This window comes from Rhinichthys klamathensis, unplaced genomic scaffold (assembly GCF_029890125.1).
Source record: "Rhinichthys klamathensis goyatoka isolate OS25496 unplaced genomic scaffold, OSU_Roscu_1.1 h1tg000191l_1, whole genome shotgun sequence".
In the NCBI taxonomy this organism is placed as follows: Eukaryota; Metazoa; Chordata; class Actinopteri; order Cypriniformes; family Leuciscidae; genus Rhinichthys; species Rhinichthys klamathensis.
In genome coordinates this window covers 8,617,250-8,634,907 of record NW_026606717.1, presented here as the reverse complement: position 1 = coordinate 8,634,907, position 17,658 = coordinate 8,617,250, and the positions used below count along the sequence as shown (strand labels likewise).

The following is a 17,658-nucleotide window of genomic DNA, read 5'->3' as shown; positions in this document are numbered from 1 at the left end:
TATTATAAAAAAAGCACAATATAAAAGTTGTAATAATTTATCATTTGATACTAGGATGATATTTTTTTTTTAAACTGCCTCGAAACAGAAAAGTTCACTTAACTAAAGAATCAATGCAAAACAAAGGAACCAAAGTTAATCCAGAGGTGTGCTAAAAATGCAGCGGTATTAGCAGTCGTAAACTGTGTGTGCATGTGAATCTCTACCAAAAATAATTTATGTCAACACACAATATTGTCAACACAAGTTCCCCAAATTTCAACTAAACAACGCCCTCCAACGGCAAGTATAATGCATTACCTATTAGGTTAGTTTAAACTAATGTTCTGTTTGCGGTTTTTTTTCCTGTCTCCTGGTTAGTTTTGTAATTTGTTTTTGAACCAAAAATGTGTTTCAATATACACCATAGTTTAAGTGACACACACACACACACACACACACACACACACACATCATAGTTTAAGTGGCACATACATACACACCACATTCCAACATAATTTATGGACAGCAGAACTGTTAAATCGAACTGTACACTTTTTTTAATTAGTTATACATTAAAATACCAAAATACCAATACCACATTTTTAATACCAAGCAAGAAGTGAAGGTTCTCCTCCCCTCAACTGTCACCCGCTGGGGTGAAACTGGGCGCGTGCTTTTCAAAACAATCCAGGGCGGATCACGTGCTGCACTGGAGAGCAAAAGCAGCAGCTCGCGCTCTGCTCGGTCACACACACTTCTCTTCAGGTTCAGGTTCAGGTGCGCTCATGGTTGTACTGCGTCATATCTCCGTGGCGTTCAGCGCCGCGATGGCTGCGGTCGGGACCGCGCTGTTTATCGCACTCAATGTCTTTTATACAAGACGGGTATGGACACCAGAGTCAGACTACTGCACGTTTCGAGAGGTTAGTATAAAACGAAAGTAATAGTTCCTCTTTTTATGATACCGCTTGTCGCGCGTGACTGATGGAGACAATCATCAAGGGAACTTTCAGTTTATTGAACTGTACACACTACGTAGCGACTGTATGTCTGTGTGATTTTGGATTCTGTGTGCATTCGTATTCTATTTTGAGAAGTCACAGTATCTAGATGATATAAAAGTAATTCTGTTAATTTCTATTTATTTGTAATGCTTTTTTACAGTTATCTCTAAAAGTGCAATACCAATACCCAGCTGCATCCGAGAACAAAACAACTGTTTCAAACGAATTATATTGCTTATTATCAAAACATTACTGTGTTTAGATGAGCATATAACCTACGTGGTTCCCAAGTTCATGGACAACTTGAAAATATCAGAATTTACGTGTCGTGATATAAAATCATGTATGGAAAAAAAAAAGTCATGGAAATTTCTATACTAAATAGTAATATTCAGGTCTATGATATTTCAGTCAGCAGCTAGATATTGACCTTGGAAGAGTAAATCTTGTTTGCAGGTGGTGATGTTCAGTTGTTCCTTTGAGTTGGTTCATTCCAATGAATGAGTCAAACCAGTAAACAAAATGATTTATGATGAAACGATCATGAAAGTTCATGATAGTGGGGTAAAGTATATGGATTATTCATCATGAATATACAGTGCCACAAAAACAGTGTGACAACGTTTGATGTAGAGTGCTTATTTAAGATTAAAGGGAAAATTATATTATTATTATTATTGTTAAAAACAATAAATCAGGCATAAACCTGTTTTTTCCCCTCTGCGACATCAACAGAATAGCCAAAGTAACAGAAACGGGGTCGGTCTGTCTGTTATTACACAACTAATACCCTAATTAATGATGGCAAAGGCTTTGACTATTTGCAGAAATTGCAAAATTAATCCCCGCTTTATGTGCTAAAATCCCAGGAAAAACAGACTTTAAATCCAGTCCTGCTGTATTGCTCATTCATTTCCCTGCCTTCTCTTCCATGAATGTGTGTATGTTTAGGAGGAGGAGGAGGAGCGGAGTGAGAAGCAGGTGCTTGTTCTTGGGTTGGACGGCGCTGGTAAGAGCAGTTTTCTGCAGGATCTGAGTGGAGTGGGCCACAGGACGGGCTCCCGGAAGCCCACGCGCGGCTTCAACTTCATCAGCCTACACACACCTGCGTGCCAGCTGGACTTCCTGGAAAGTACGAATTGGTGCCAGATCACCCTTTCCTCCTGCACACCTTTGTGAAAAACAAGTACACTTTAGCGAGTACTTAATACGGAAATAATCTGTGTTCAAACTAGATTCATCTCGATAGCGTCCCATACATTGACAAGCATATAAACATTCACCACACCATGCTATCTAGATAGTCAGCTTGGGGAATTTTGTTCAAATACAGGCTATTTTTACTATGTATTAAGCATACAATACATTCAAAATGATTGTTCATATATGTAAGTATGCACTACTTGCAGCAATCGTTCTCCCCTCCACCACGTTTAAAGTTCATGTCACGCCCAACTCGGAAACTTGGGTATCAAAATTATCCCCAAGTTTCCCAGTGGTATATACGACTTCATGTCCAATTTTTAACAAGTAAACTCAATACGATAATACCGAGTTTCCTGGTTACGAACTATGATAATTACGATAGCACACGAAGGCAGCATTAATATCAACACATCAAAATTAGTATACTTCTTTAAAGCTCAACAAAAGATTATTCAAATTATTACAAAGTGCACTTTTTAAAAGTGTACTTTAATGCCAAGATTAGAAACGCATGAAATGTTTTTTTTTTTATAACATTTATAGTATATTTGCATGTACAGTTTTTGAAGTACACTGCAAGTACACGTTCAATACAATTAAGCACACCTCTTTTTCAGAAGAGTATGTTCATATTACTCATGTGGGATACTTGTTCTTGCTCTCAAAGTGATAATGACAGACTCAGTTATTGCCTTACCAGCCATTTCGTATTCTCGTAAAGCCTGTTCATCTGTGTTTATGGCAGTAATAACGCATTACAGTTTATTCGATCACCTTGTTCCGTCAGTTGGAGGTGGTAAAGACTTGCGAATGTACTGGGTGGATTACCTGAGGAAAACACACATCTTGGTGTACGTGGTGGACTCCTCTGATCGAGGCCGGCTCCCTGAGGCCAAAGACGAGCTCCATCGGTTACTGAAAGCAGACACTGATCTTCCAGTGGTGGTCTTGGGAAACAAGCAGGTGACCAAAAGCCTCAGTTCGTAGTTGAACTTTAACCCTGTTTAGTGTCGGAAAGGCTTCATATTGATTCCCACTGTGTTTTTCTGGTGTTTTTCCCCCTCTAGTTAAAGGTGCTCTATGTAACTTTTAGCGGCCTCTAGTGGTGATGTTTCAGATTGCAACCAAATTTTACAAGAGCGCTCGTGCTCGAACTCATAGACAATACCGTCTATTACGCAAATATCTCGGCAAATACTAAACGGATTCGGCGAGCACCGAGCTCGTTGGGACCATCTAGTCGAGCTGAAAAGAACCATATAAGTTCCATAGTTTTTGGTGGTGTTTTCGCGGAGATATTAGCCGAAAACCATCGGGCGCGCTGCGAAATTGCGGACGCCGGTGACGTCACGATCTCAGAAGAAAATCGCTCGTATCTCTGGAACGTAAAGACCCAGAGAGCTCAAATTCGGGGGAGGAGGTCCCAGGGGAACCCTTGCCCGAACGCTAGAGTGGCGGGCCTCGGGGATGCCCCCTACCGGATCGCCATTCGCTGGGACCCCCGATTTCGAACGGCTATAACTCGGGGAGCCGGGCGAGTTGGACCTCGGGGGTGGGCTCGTTCGAAAGGCCCCGTCCAGCACTACGAACGATTAGTCTTGGGAATATTGATCAAAGATTGACTGAGATATAAACCGAAAAACGTGCGCCTTTAACCGGACGTAACTCCCTGACCGTCTAGACTGTATATAAGGAGAGAGGCTCGGGAGCGCGCATGCACGTCACATCCGTTGGATTTCGCCGTAAATCCGACCCGGAGACTTCACATAGAAATAGGAATACTGGCCTTCAGAGGTGATAGCAAAACTCGACAAGTGGATCATTTTAATGTGTGATTACATCCCCTTCACACACAGGCAATAAAAAAAGGATTCATTTTAGTAGAAAAGTTACATAGAGCACCTTTAAAGGGATAGTTCACCCTATTTTGAAGAAATAGTTTTTGCCCATACAATAAAACGGGTCCAAAGCAGCACTGGACCAAAAGTTTTTTTTTTCCGCAAAAGTAAGGCATACGGGTTTGGATATTCACTTGTGGGTGAACTATACTTTAAATAGAGTAGTAAGCTCCCTGTTTTTTGTTTCACTGTGAATCTTGGCTAAATTGCTTTTGATACCCTCACTAGGATAAGCCCGATGCTGTTAGCGTGCCGGAGCTGCGCGAGGCTCTTTCCCTGAGCTCTGTGGCGGATCAGAGGAAGCTCTTCCTGCTGGAAGCACAGTCGGGATCTGACGGATTAAGCAGAACCTGCGGCCTCCAAAAGTTCCAGGACCTGCTTCTGACATTGGTGTGACCGGTTGTGTGATTAAAGACTGGCAAAGGGATCTTTTGTAACGAGGGAGCATTCCATCTTCCTTGAATCGTGCGAGAAGTAAGGAACGTTTCCGTCAGGATAATGCTACTTAAGGAGTTGAACAAACACTATTTTTTCAAAATGAGTACTGTGCTGATGTGGGCATTATTGCTGCTAGTTACAGTGCACAATATCTTACTTTTCATGAATATGATTATATTCAGTATTACAAAGAGTGTATTATATATTATGTTTTATCTCTGCATGTGGAGTCATATTTCCAATAACAAACTTATGTATTGCTGACAAGTTCTCCTGCTTGCAACAGGAAGTATTTAGCTTGGAAACGCTATATATACATACAGTACCGGTCAAAACTAAGTCTGGAAACATTACTATTTTGAATGTTTTTGAAAGAAGTATCTTGTGCTCATCAAGCCTGCATTTATTTGATCAAAAATACTGAAAAAACTGTAATATTGTGAAATATCATTAGAATTTAAAATAATGGTTTTCTATTTTAATATACTTTAAAATATAGTTTTCTCCTGTGATGCAAAGCTGAATTTTCAGCATCATTACTCCAGTGTCACATGATCCTTCAGAAATCATTCTAATATGCTGATTTGATGCTTAGTTATTATTAATGTTGGAAACAGGAAATTATTGGAAAACACTGCAATAATTATCCAATCATTGACTCAATCAATCAAGTATTTGCCTATGGAAATCCAAACAGCGACTTTTTTTGTTTTTGTTTGGTAACAACAACTTTGGACTTTGGTCAGTGTATATATGAATGTATGTGTATATCTATGTATATAAATATATGTGTGTGTGTGTGTGTGTGTGCATATGTGTATATATATATATATATATATATATATATATATATATATATATATATATATATATATATATATTTATATATGTGTATATAATGAATTGTCTGATTTAAATACAAATTAATTTAAAAATATGTTTATACTTCAGGACCAATTATTATTTATTTATTTTGTTGATATGAGAATTAAGGGCATGTCTGTAAATATCATGGCAATAATGCCACAATGGAAAAACATTCAAAAAAACTGTTTTGATGAGAAATATCTTTTTTTCTGAAAAAAGATTTTGCTGAAATAGGGACATTCCATGAGTGATTAATTCAACTAATCTTTGGGAACGCTTTTTGCCTCCAGCGTGTCAGATTGTGCTGATGATAAGTAGATACCTCAGATAATTCTCTTTTCATAACTGTGATTCAGGCTGCAAACTGAGATGTTGTGTTGAATTTGCACGGCTGTTCAAAAATAAGGCGTCTTCACTGTGAAATCAATAGTCTGGTTATGCAAGTGGTTTGAATTAGCATCAACAAGAGCTAGTGGTATGAAAGAAGAACTATATGAAAAGTCTCTTGAAATACAGCTTATTTACCCCATATTAATTGCAAATTACATTGGCTACAGATACTCCTACCCTGGAGATACATGGACAAAATAAAATGCCCTATGAATGTAATAAATGTCAGTTTTGTAATGAAAATGCAGTGCATTTATAGTCTTGTGAGGATTTCGCAACGCTGAACAGTTGCTGTGAAGATTTTTTATTTTAACTCATTCACAACCATGCTATGCAGCATGTGACATAAAATAAAGTGATGAAGCAACACCAGTGTCTATAGGAACACTACAGCACTGAAAACATGTACAAACCTCTGTAATTATTCTGTATTAAAGGCGTTTAAAATTTAACACTACACGTCATTTTGGCACAATGTACTGCAGAAAACAATTGACATGTCAGATAAAAAAGACCTTTAAAAAAATCGTGTGATTATATATTTTTTTAAACATTATTTATCCTAATGTTGGTGTAATTAATTTTGCGGTCACATTTGCCATTTTTCGTCAAAATTTTACAGGCAAAATCCAGTAATTTCAATAGAAATCTGCGTGATTGGGGTATTTTGCACAAGGACGAAACATTTCCCCACACAGATTTCACATTTCCAGGTTTCTCAGAAGCGGAAGTCGTCATAGTTGGGTAAACTTCTATAGCGGTGAATGCGAGACTACATTAAATATATTTTCCACAATAGTGTTTTCACAACTTTCAAAAAGAGGGGGAAAAATATAGAGATTGGCAGTCAGAAGAGAGAAAGGCGTCAATTTTACCGTCACTTCCATAGCCGCTGTATTAAACACCCTCACAGCCGTGGTATCTAGGTTTTTTTTTTGTAATTTGTATTTATGTATACTATTTAATGATAATATTTAAACAAAAACTTGCAGGATTTATGATGCTGGTGACCGTTAAAACGCGTCATCAGTCTGTGAGAATCCGAATCCGGCTGGTGAGCCAATTTCTGTGATAAAGTTTGTTCTCTTGAACATATGAAAACTCTACTTTATTCCCAAATGTTACATGGGTCATTCAAGTTGTTGACACAAGATAAATCCATACCCTTGAATGGAAACATATTACTAAAGACTGGCGTAATAATGCTGAAAATTCAGCTTTGATCAAAGGAATAAATGACATTTTACAATATATTAAACTAGGAAACAGTTATTTTAAAATGTAATAATATCCCACAATATTGCTATTTTTTACTGTATTTTCAATCAAATAAATGCAGCCTTGGTGAACAGAAGACTTTTAAAAGACATTAAAAATACTATCCCCAAACTTTTGAACGGTAGTATATGAACACAATAAAGCTCTTTAAAAAACACCTCTAAATTATTTCGATATGGCTGAACATATCCCAGATTTTTCCTTCATGTGGCACTGTATCAGATTGTTGTTTTCAATCCTATGTATTAAAGGGATACTCCACTTTTTTTGGAAATAGGCTCATTTTACAACTCCCCCAGTTAAACTGTTGAGTTTTACCGTTTTTTGAATCCATTCAGCCGATCTCCGGTTCTGGCGGTACCACTTTTAGCATACATCATTGAAGTGGACAAGACCATTAGCATTTCTCAAAAAAAAAATGACCAAAGAGTTTCGATATTTTTCCTATTTAAAACTTGACTCTTCTGTAGTTACATCGTGCACTAAGACCGACGGAAAATGTAAAGTTGCGATTTTCTAGGCTGATATGGCTAGGAACTATACTCTCATTCCTGCGTAATAATCAAGAAACTTTACTGCCGTGCCATGAGTGCAGCAGGCGTAATGATATGACGCAGCGCCTGAAAATAGTTCCGTTGTGTTGACGGAAAGTACCCTATTTTCACAGTAGCACCTCAATGCAGTACATGAGATCCACGGGGAGGAGTCGGATCAAGATCTAAGGGGTGGAGATGGGTAGGATTAGGGGTGGGTTTAGGGATTAGGGGGCGGATATGGGTAGGTTTAGGTATATGTAAGGTGGGAGGAGTTGGATTTGGATCCGACTCCTCCCCGTGGATTTCATGTAACCATCTCTATTTTCAGGCGCTGCGTCATGTCATTACGCCTGCTGCACTCATGGTACGGCAGTGAAGTTTCTTGATTATTACGCAGGAATGAGAGTATAGTTCCTAGCCATATCAGCCTAGAAAATCGCAACTTTACATTTTCCGTCGGTCTTAGTGCACGATATAACTACAGAAGAGTCAAGTTTTAAATAGGAAAAATATCGAAACTCTTTGGTCATTTTTTTTTGAGAAATGCTAATGGTCTTGTCCACTTCAATGATGTATGCTAAGCTATGCTAAAAGTAGTACCACCAGAACCGGAGATCGGCTGAATGGATTCAAAAACGGTAAAACTCAACAGTTTAACTGAGCCTATTTCCAAAAAAAGTGGAGTATCCCTTTAATTTTATTTGCCAAAACACACTAGACATATCCATTAAAAAGTCAGAATTAATCAATTGTAATTTATGAGTTTATATATGTCTGCATTTCACTCCACAACATACAATTACAAATGCAAAGCTTATATACATCTACAAATACTCAATTTGCTCACTCGATTCACACAAACACTTAAAAGTTAACGTGTTCTTGAAGATGCCATAGTAGAAAGTAACTGTTGAAAATCCTCATCCTGAAGACTCCCTAGGTTAGGTCTTCAACTGTCCTGCAGAGTTTAGCTCCATCTTTAAACAAGCACACCTGAACCAGCTAATCAAGCTCTTCAGGATCCCTTAAAAAATAAAATCACAAGCAGGATGGATATAACCTTTGCAGGACAGTGTGTTTCCAGGAGCAGGATTGAAGAGGTGATATTCTGACTAGCAGTTCTTCACCTTGACATCACGTAGACTTCTGAGATTGCAGAGACGCGATGAACGCGGCATATTCCTCGGGATGACACCGTTTGAATAATTCCACTTTCCGTTTGATCTGCTTCGGTGTGTCCTGGTAGTAATTCTTCTCGTCCCTTGCCATCGCCTGAAATGTCAATAAAGCATAATCAGTTCTGTGAACTCTATCTGAAGAGCGTTACTTGTGCACAAGAAGGATCATGGATATATACGGCTCTCTTTGACCTTGTAATCCTCATTGTGTTCCTTCACCATGTGTTGAACATATTCAATCATGTCGGTGGAGCATGTGGTTTTGTCTTTCCCACGGAGACTGGCCTCTGCCTCCATTTCTGCAGGCGAGAAACCAAATCATATTTGTGCATGAAAAATATTACTACATCTCATTCTCAATAATAACAGATTTCATAAGCACTGGTTTCGAAACGTACCTTTAATGACATAGGGTTTCAACACAATTGCCTCCATTGGTTCACTTTTCGTGTCCTGAAACATCAGATTAAAGCAATTGGTTGTCACGATCAGGCAGTATTTGTAGAAACACACTGTAACGGCGATTCAAGCTTGATACTTGCCTTTTTAGGTTTAATAGGAAGCATGCCCTTGGTCCCAGGCGACAGCCCCATGTCTTGTAGATTTTGCCTCACTGTTTTGTGTTCATCCCAGGCTTTGCGTATCTGAGGACTTGTTAGATAACCCGTTTCATGACAAACTTCATAATGCATAACATTGGAGAGTAAAAGTCAACGACAGATGTTTCAAATGACAGCACCCTTGTGAAAATACACTTGAGCATACTTTTAAAAAGACTAACCCTTGGGCATCCTTAAGGACATTTTTGTCTTTTTCCTGTTTTTTTATTGGAATTTTACTTTCGCCCCTCTTTAATAAATCGGTTTTAAACGAGGTACACAAAATAGTTGCACTCAGAACCTTAAGAAACAAAATGTCCCCATTGAAAACCATTAAAACTGCCAGTTTTAATCCCAGGGCCATTCAACTATAAAATGATGCAGTCTTTGACAATAGGCTTTCATTCTGTTGGCAAGGCTTCACAATTAAAATGTGTACTATTTTTTTTTTTTACCAGATGGCTCCTATAAAGCTAACACTTGCTTTCATGTTTTCTGCCTCGTTGTATTATAGTCAATTTGGATAAATTATGCAGCAATAATTGTGCGGGTTTGTTGATGTGGATGTCAGAGAGTGGTTTGTATACTAAACAAAATTGTGTGTGTGTGTGTGTCATTTTTGAGAGAGAAAAATTACTACTGTACTGCAAATCACAAATCCCATCTTTGCTGGCATCTAAGTGGTACTTTGCCCAAACTAAATCTTACTGAAAGCTAATTTGAGATATCAACTTTTGTTTAGATTTATGGCTATTAAATATATATATTTATATGTTTGTTATTAAATATATATTTTATATAAATTTCAACAATAATATGCCACGGGTCTTCTTTAAAATGAGACCAAACTTAAGTCTGTGCTCCAACGTTTACATTTTTTGAGGACCTCAGAGTAACTGTTTTAAATTGACGCACAAAAAATAATTTTGTTATAAAGAACTCAGCAAAATGAATGCAAAGTTTTCAGACTCTTAATCTCAAGTTAATTGTAATTAAATTAAAATGTATTGTAGATTACATTTAAATTAAATGCAACGAAACTGATTTTGACACACTTAAGTACATCTTTACATGTAATTGCATAATTACTTATACTGAAATATGACTAAAGTGTACAGTCAAATGTACTGACATGCATTAATGGTTACTACAATACGGTATGTTTTAGTTTAATGTCGTTTCTATTGAAACTTTTGTGCCATGTATTAAAATATGTCAGTGCCATTGTTTTTGACAGTTTTATTTTTCTAAGGCATGTTTATAAAAGCTACCTAAATGTCCTAAATGTAACTAAAGCCTAACCTAAGCCCTATATGTGAAACCAGGCCAATAACTTAAAAAGAAGAAAAAAAACATTGTTAGCTAGATAGCCCTTTCTAGATGGCATTTAGCACGTCCCTGAACTTACCATTCAATTTGCGGTTTCTCCTTTCTTCTTAGCTTCCTTTTCAGGTTCTTCTTGTTTTTATTGTAATCAAACGTGTTACGTTTACTATTTTTCTTGAGTTTACCCATGACTGTAAATTAAAACACCAGTCAACAACTGTCTTAACACTGTAACACGCGTGTTTGAGGAACGCGGAAGTAACGACTTCTTCTCCAAAGGGAAAACACATCCAGATGGTTCCATATCGCCACCTGCCGTCAAAGATGGAGAGACGAGCTTTGCCTAGTATGATTGTGAAATATCATGTGTTATCAAATTTTTCAATGTGTTATCGCGAATAGAGAAGAGTGTGGATAGAGAAGACTTTAGGTTTCATTCATGCTACCTTTATTAAGTGGAGGCACAGAGGAGGACGCAGCAGTTCGTGATAGCACGTTTTGATATAATTGAAAAACACACTTCACAGCGTTATTATTAGTAGTAAGTTGTATTATTAGTATTTATGGTTTTTATAATCATTATATTAGAAAAAAAAATGGCTTTTCAATAATTAGGTATAACCGATTACCTCTAGATGGAGATATAAACTAAGCTTTGCAAAACGCACAAGTACGAATGCATTTCATGTAAATACAAGTTCAGAGCTGCATATAATCTGTTGTTGTGGCACCCCGTATGTCTGCAAAAAAAAATGTTGATGTCATCAAAGAAAAGACATGACAGATATTGATAAATAGACAGCGATCAGCTTATATATTCAGCAATATGGTTAGAATAATAATAATAATAAAACATCGTATAATAATAAGCAGATATATGGGGATACGGAAACATATAGCATCTTACAAAAGACAAGTACGAACATGCAAAAGTCTGATTGAGAAAGAACGAAACCTACTATGGCGAAGATTTGGTCATGAATATTAAACAGATCACGTGGTCGATGTTTTTAAAGACTTTTTACTACATAAAGCAAATGTACAAACATTATTAGGACAACAATAATGAGCATTAAAACAAAAACAAACAATATATATATATATATATATATATATATATATATATATATAAAATATTGTACACGACTGTTTTCATCAAATCAGCATAATTAGAATGATTTCTGAAGGATCATGTGACACTGAAGACTGGAGTAATGATGCTGAAAATTCAGCTTTGATCACAGGAATAAATTACATTTTAAAACAATGTTACTGTTTTTGCTGTATTTTGGATCAAATAAATGAAACCTTGGTGAGCAGAAGAGACTTTTAGAATTATTATAAATAATACTTTTGGCCACCACTGTGTGTAATATATATAAATATATATATATATATATATATATATATATATATTATTTATAAGAATTCTAAAAAAGTATATACCTCTTGTCAGCCTAATCTTATAAATATTCAAGAGTTAAGCTTGGACTATTATTTATCTAAGCCTTCATATTGCCTAGTCTAACATCTATCATTTGTTATTATACTAATACTGTACACCTGATTGAAAATATGTCAGTTCTTCGTTTTATATGTTAAATCAATCACATACAGCGTAAAAGTAAAGCTCTTTTAATATCTTCTTCTTCTTCTTTTGTTTTCCACAGGACCGTTCGAGCAGGACGCTCCGGGTCGGTTACCAAGCAACGTCAGCATGTCTCATTAATATTCATGAGCTCAGCCTTTGCCATAGTAGGCTCTACGATCGACGCAAGTCCGAAGCTTCTGGGCGGGGAATCAGAGGAGCGAAACGGCAGAGCTGAGAGTCATTCAGGGTTAATAATATTCCGCCGTGGGGGGGAGCGGGGGAGGACACACATACACATACACATACACACACACACATACATAGCCAACCCGGCGACGAGGTTGGGCCTGCGGTGCCTGCCTGCAACCCAGGAAACATGGAGCTCGAGAATATCGTGGCCAACACTGTTCTGTTGAAGGCGAGAGAAGGTAAGACATGACAGCCCGTCTGATCATTGTCACTTTTGACAGCTGTGTTCCTCAAACGCCGTGCTATCTGGCTCAAAAAGATGGGGGATTCCCCCAAAGGAAGTTAGGCCAAAAAAGACAAGAGCAATGCAAAGAATGCATGCGTTATGATACTTATTTATTTACGAATCAACCCGAGAGTTGATCATGGTGTGTTAATTGCTCGCCGCCTGCTTTGTGTTGTGTTCCTAACCTTGAGCAAAAAAAGATGAACCTGTCAATCATAAAAAAAAAAAAAAAAAAACACATCTCCGTTTCGGTCAAAACCCTGTTTGTGTTTTATTTTACGACATTTCTAGTGAACAGTGAGTTTCTGTATAAAGGAGAAGCGATAAACACTGTGTTGTCTGTAGTGTTATATATTGACAACAGTCATTAGTGTCTGTGTGCTCGAGATAAGCGCCTGAATTAACTGAACCTCTGAATTAACCGACCCTCTGATTTTTGAAAGTGTTTTACAAAATAGTGATCTGTCTACCTACTTGATAGTCGAAAATGGTGTCTAGTAGGCACTTTTAGTAGTTTATCATTTTTTTCTGCAGGTGTATTTCTCAAACATGAGGGAATCCTGCTGTATTTTCTCCGTCCGTGTTCGAACTAACGTTACATTTGCTACGAAAACGAACAATGGCAGCCACAAGGTCTCTAAAAGATCGTTGTGATTGTAGTTAATTTTATTCTGTAAACTAATACATACAATCAGAGTAAGAAGCATGTGGTATTTTTTGTAGGTTTACATTCATTACAAAATACAACAAAAAAAAGTTTTTAGTTAGGCCCTTACTAAACACACCAGGCAATGTATTACAAATGACAGTTGTTAACATTAGGACATTTTAAAATGTTGAAAGCTGTCTTATTCCATAGATGGTTTCAGTTTTGTCACTGCTGTATGATTGCCTAATGTGTTGTTTCCTCCTTTTTTAAGATGATATTTAGCACTAGCTTATCTAAGCAAGTTAGGCAGAGCTCTATATTTATGTTGTACTACATTCATTTTTATTTTATTTTAGGAAACTTGCTTGTTTATCTGATCAAAATTGGCTTCGCAGTATTGTAATATTGTCGTATTTATTATAAATGATTTATCTGTGCACATCATTGATTCAAAATAAATAAATCTTTCCCCATAATCCTTAATCAAATTAACTTTCCCTCCCTCTTGAAGCAACATCTCTTCTCTGATGACACGTTTACCGAGGGCGGGACAACCTGTCACTCACATGAGATCAACCAATAACAAACCAAAACCTTTTAATAAATTTTTGTTTCATTTGGGAATGAAACATCACAATTGGGAAGAAAAGAATATTGCAATTTCTGTTTCATGGCAATTTTAAAGTTTAAAGGATTAGTTCAACCAAAAATGAAAATTCTGTCATAATTTACTCACCCTCATGTTGTTTCAAATCCGTAAGACTTTCATTCATCTTCGAAACACAAATGAAGAAATCTGAAAGCTTTCTGTACCTCCATTTACAGTCTAAGCAACTACCACTTTGACGCTTCAAAAAGTTCATAAAGAGATCGTGAAACTAATCCATATGAATTGAGCTGTTTAGTCTAAATTTCCTTAAAGGACAAGTTCGGTATTTTACAATTAAAGCCCTGTTTTAAGATCGTTTCTGATGAAATAGAATGGTTAAGATTGTTTTTTAGACAGATGCTGCTGTCCCGAGAATTTTCGGATTCTGTGGTAGCACCCCCCACCTCTACAATGGTAGCATAGGTGCACAGGAACAATCCTTTATAAAACGCATACAACTTTAGTTTCAAAGACGTGAAACTCACCGAGTGGTCTGGGGTGTTCACTGATATGCTCACACAAAAATCGCTGCAAAAGATGCTTTCCAACAGGTTTTATCGTAGTTTTTGTACAACTCCATTGACTTGTATTGTATGTTCTGTGATGTACGGTATTACTCCGCCGCCGGAAACGGAAATGGGGTTGTTTGTATTCTTTCTGTAGTCTTATGCAGTCGTGGTATCGTAGGCTACACTATACAAGTGGTTTGCTTGCAATTGGCAAAGGTGCATATCGCCACCAACTGGGCTGGAGTGTCTATTATTCAAGCTCTCAATGGAAGAATGTACGGTTGTGAGGCGTTCGGAAAAATAGGTCTACAGTTTTACAACGAATGGTAAAACACCTGTTGGAAAGCATCTTTTGCAGCGATTTTTGTGTGAGCATATCAGTGAACACCCCAGGGGGGACAGCAGCATCTGGGACAGTGCAGTGTCCCAATTCTTGGGACAGCAGCATCTGTCTAAAAAACAATCTTAACCATTCTATTTCATCAGAAGCGATCTTAAAACAGGGCTTTAATTGTAAAATACCGAACTTGTCCTTTAAGAGAACCTGTTGCTTTATGATGAACAGATTGAGTTTAGGCTTTTATTCACATATAAGCCTTGATCAGTGAACAAACAGAAGCTCAACCAAACCTGCTTGATGCGTGAGAACAAACCTCATTGGTTCTTTCTGAAGCTCAAACGTGCTGCGTAACACATGAGAATGAAGCTCATTGGTTGTTACTGAAGCTCAAACGTAAAGTGTAACACAAGAATGAACCTCATTGGTTCTTACTGAAGCTCAAACGTAAAGTGTAACACAAGAATGAACCTCATTGGTTCTTGCTGAAGCTCAAACGTGCTGCGTAACACATGAGAATGAAGCTCATTGGTTGTTACTGAAGCTCAAACGTAAAGTGTAACACGAGAATTAACCTCATTGGTTGTTACTGAAGCTCAAACGTGCTGCGTAACACAAGAATGAACCTCATTGGTTCTTACTGAAGCTCAAACGTGCTCCGTAACACAAGAATGAAGCTCATTGGTTGTTACTGAAGCTCAAACGTGAAGTGTAACACGAGAATGAACCTCATTGGTTCTTACTGAAGCTCAAACGTGCTGCGTAACACGAGAATGAACCTCATTGGTTGTTACTGAAGCTCAAACGTGCTGCGTAACACGAGAATGAACCTCATTGGTTCTTACTGAAGCTCAAACGTGCTGCGTAACACGAGAATGAACCTCATTGGTTCTTACTGAAGCTCAAACGTGCTGCGTAACACATGAGAATGAAGCTCATTGGTTCTTACTGAAGCTCAAACGTGAAGTGTAACACAAGAATGAACCTCATTGGTTCTTGCATGTCAGGTGAACATGCTTGAGCTTCTGTTTACCACAACTGAAGTTTAAATTGTGGTAATCAGAGTTATATGTGAATAAAAGCCTAAATTCAATTTGTTCGTCTTATAAAGTGATTGTGTCTCTTTAGAAAATTTGGACTAAACCACTCATTCAATTCATATGGATTAGTTTAACGATCTCTTTATGAACTTTTTGAAGAGTTAAAGTGGTAGTTGCGTAGCTGTCAATGGAGGGACAATAAGCGAAAGTCCTACGGGTTTGGAACGACATGAGGGTTAGTAATTAATAACAGAATTTAAATTTTGGGGTAAACTATCCCTTAAAGGTTCAATATGTGGGAAATTTTTAATAAAATATCCAAAAATCACTTGCACAGTGTGATATATTTCCTGCAGTTGTGTACTTACAATATCCCAAAAGTCTCCAAAGATTTTTTATTTCAGAGAAATTCCTATTTTAAATAAGTGGCCGTCCCGGAAAAAAATGTCGCCTGTCAATGACGCAATATCCGCGCTTTCCTCGGTTTCCGCTCGTACTGCCATAGCCATGACGTAACCATGGCGACAGACGCGGACAACTGCATAGTGCGTAACGTTTAGCTGCACACTGTTGTTGTTTCGTTCAATCATTATGGACCATGGCAAGCAGACTTTGGGACAAAAAAAAAGGAGAACTAAAATGAGGATCAATATCGGCGTGGCGTTTTCGAAATGCCGAGAGCTCCATGTCCGCGACTAACTTGGAGGAGCAACACCGCTCTTGCATATACTTTATTAGACAGGTGAGCAAATGTACATAAAACAAAAGGATGTATCTGTGTTTCCTTGCAACACATGCAACTGTCAATAATATCACTTATAAACAATGCGAGATACATAGGCCTTTATGACGTGACTGATCAATCATTATGCATATGTTGATTCACCTCAAAAACTATCAAGTGATCGTTATGCTGATGAAAATTCACAGTTATATTGCGCTTTGTACTTTGGTAATGCTTTTTATCACTTGTGTTTTGACCGAGATTATGGCAGTGCAATTAAATACAATCGGATATGTGTTTTTAAACAATATTTAGCCATTACTTGCAAATGTTCGTTCAAATTTACTTTGAGTACGATTGGTTTGAACACGTAAAACAACACGGCATTAACGATAAACATGTAAAACTGCGCAGCATTAACCCAACAAATCATTTGACAAATAGCTGTAACAGGATAATATAGTATAACATTTCGCGTTCCTTGCAGTTAATTCATTATGGTGACATAAAATATTGCGGTCAGACGATAAGTACCTCATCCGTGATCATGATTCATTAATTCCATAACATCTCTGGATGGTGAAAACGACATCTCCCATCGTTCAACTCTCCCTCATAGCGTCACCAAGCTTCGCCTTTGTTATTGTTGGTAACTGCGCCCTCTTGTGGCGAAAAATTCCTACATATTGTACCTTTAAAGGAATTTGACGGTTAAGTTTTGCTCAGTCTCAAAATGCTGTTAATTATTGCTGAAAATAATTTTGACTTCTACCTCAGTCTGTAAAAACGAATTAATAAAAAGCGATGACAGAAATGCACTTGCAGTGGAATTTCTTGTACATTTTGGACAGCAGACATCCATTGAAAGTGCGAGGTGCAGTTACATTTACCGTTGCATGGTGAAATTCTGCAGACAAAATTGAGTCATTCCAATAGAAAAATATGCAATTCACATGAGGGCAAAACGTTTTTGCACGTTCAA

General features: G+C 37.4%; 3 protein-coding genes across 3 annotated transcripts in view; 2 read left to right on the top strand and 1 right to left on the bottom strand.

Annotated features, from left to right (window-relative positions):
* Positions 1-710: 710 nt before the first annotated feature.
* arl10 (ADP-ribosylation factor-like 10) lies at positions 711-4,537 on the top strand. Its single transcript, XM_056262306.1, has 4 exons — positions 711-905; positions 1,938-2,118; positions 2,980-3,155; positions 4,319-4,537. The coding sequence occupies exons 1-4, from the start codon at positions 768-770 to the stop codon at positions 4,484-4,486; spliced, it is 663 nt and encodes a 220-aa protein (XP_056118281.1). The 5' UTR covers positions 711-767; the 3' UTR covers positions 4,487-4,537.
* Positions 4,538-8,733: 4,196 nt separating this feature from the next.
* Positions 8,734-10,959, bottom strand: nop16 (NOP16 nucleolar protein homolog (yeast)). Its single transcript, XM_056262305.1, has 5 exons — positions 10,785-10,959; positions 9,320-9,428; positions 9,176-9,230; positions 8,970-9,076; positions 8,734-8,871 (listed from the first exon to the last, which is right to left on the bottom strand). The coding sequence occupies exons 1-5, from the start codon at positions 10,889-10,891 to the stop codon at positions 8,734-8,736; spliced, it is 516 nt and encodes a 171-aa protein (XP_056118280.1). The 5' UTR covers positions 10,892-10,959.
* A 1,560-nt stretch (positions 10,960-12,519) lies between these two features.
* The window catches only part of grk6 (G protein-coupled receptor kinase 6), a 59,130-nt gene continuing 53,991 nt past the window's right edge, over positions 12,520-17,658 (top strand). Inside the window, exon 1 of the mRNA XM_056262302.1 lies at positions 12,520-12,721. Coding sequence (XP_056118277.1) covers positions 12,670-12,721 — 52 coding nt within the window. The 5' untranslated portion in view covers positions 12,520-12,669. The remainder of the gene's footprint in view (positions 12,722-17,658) is intronic.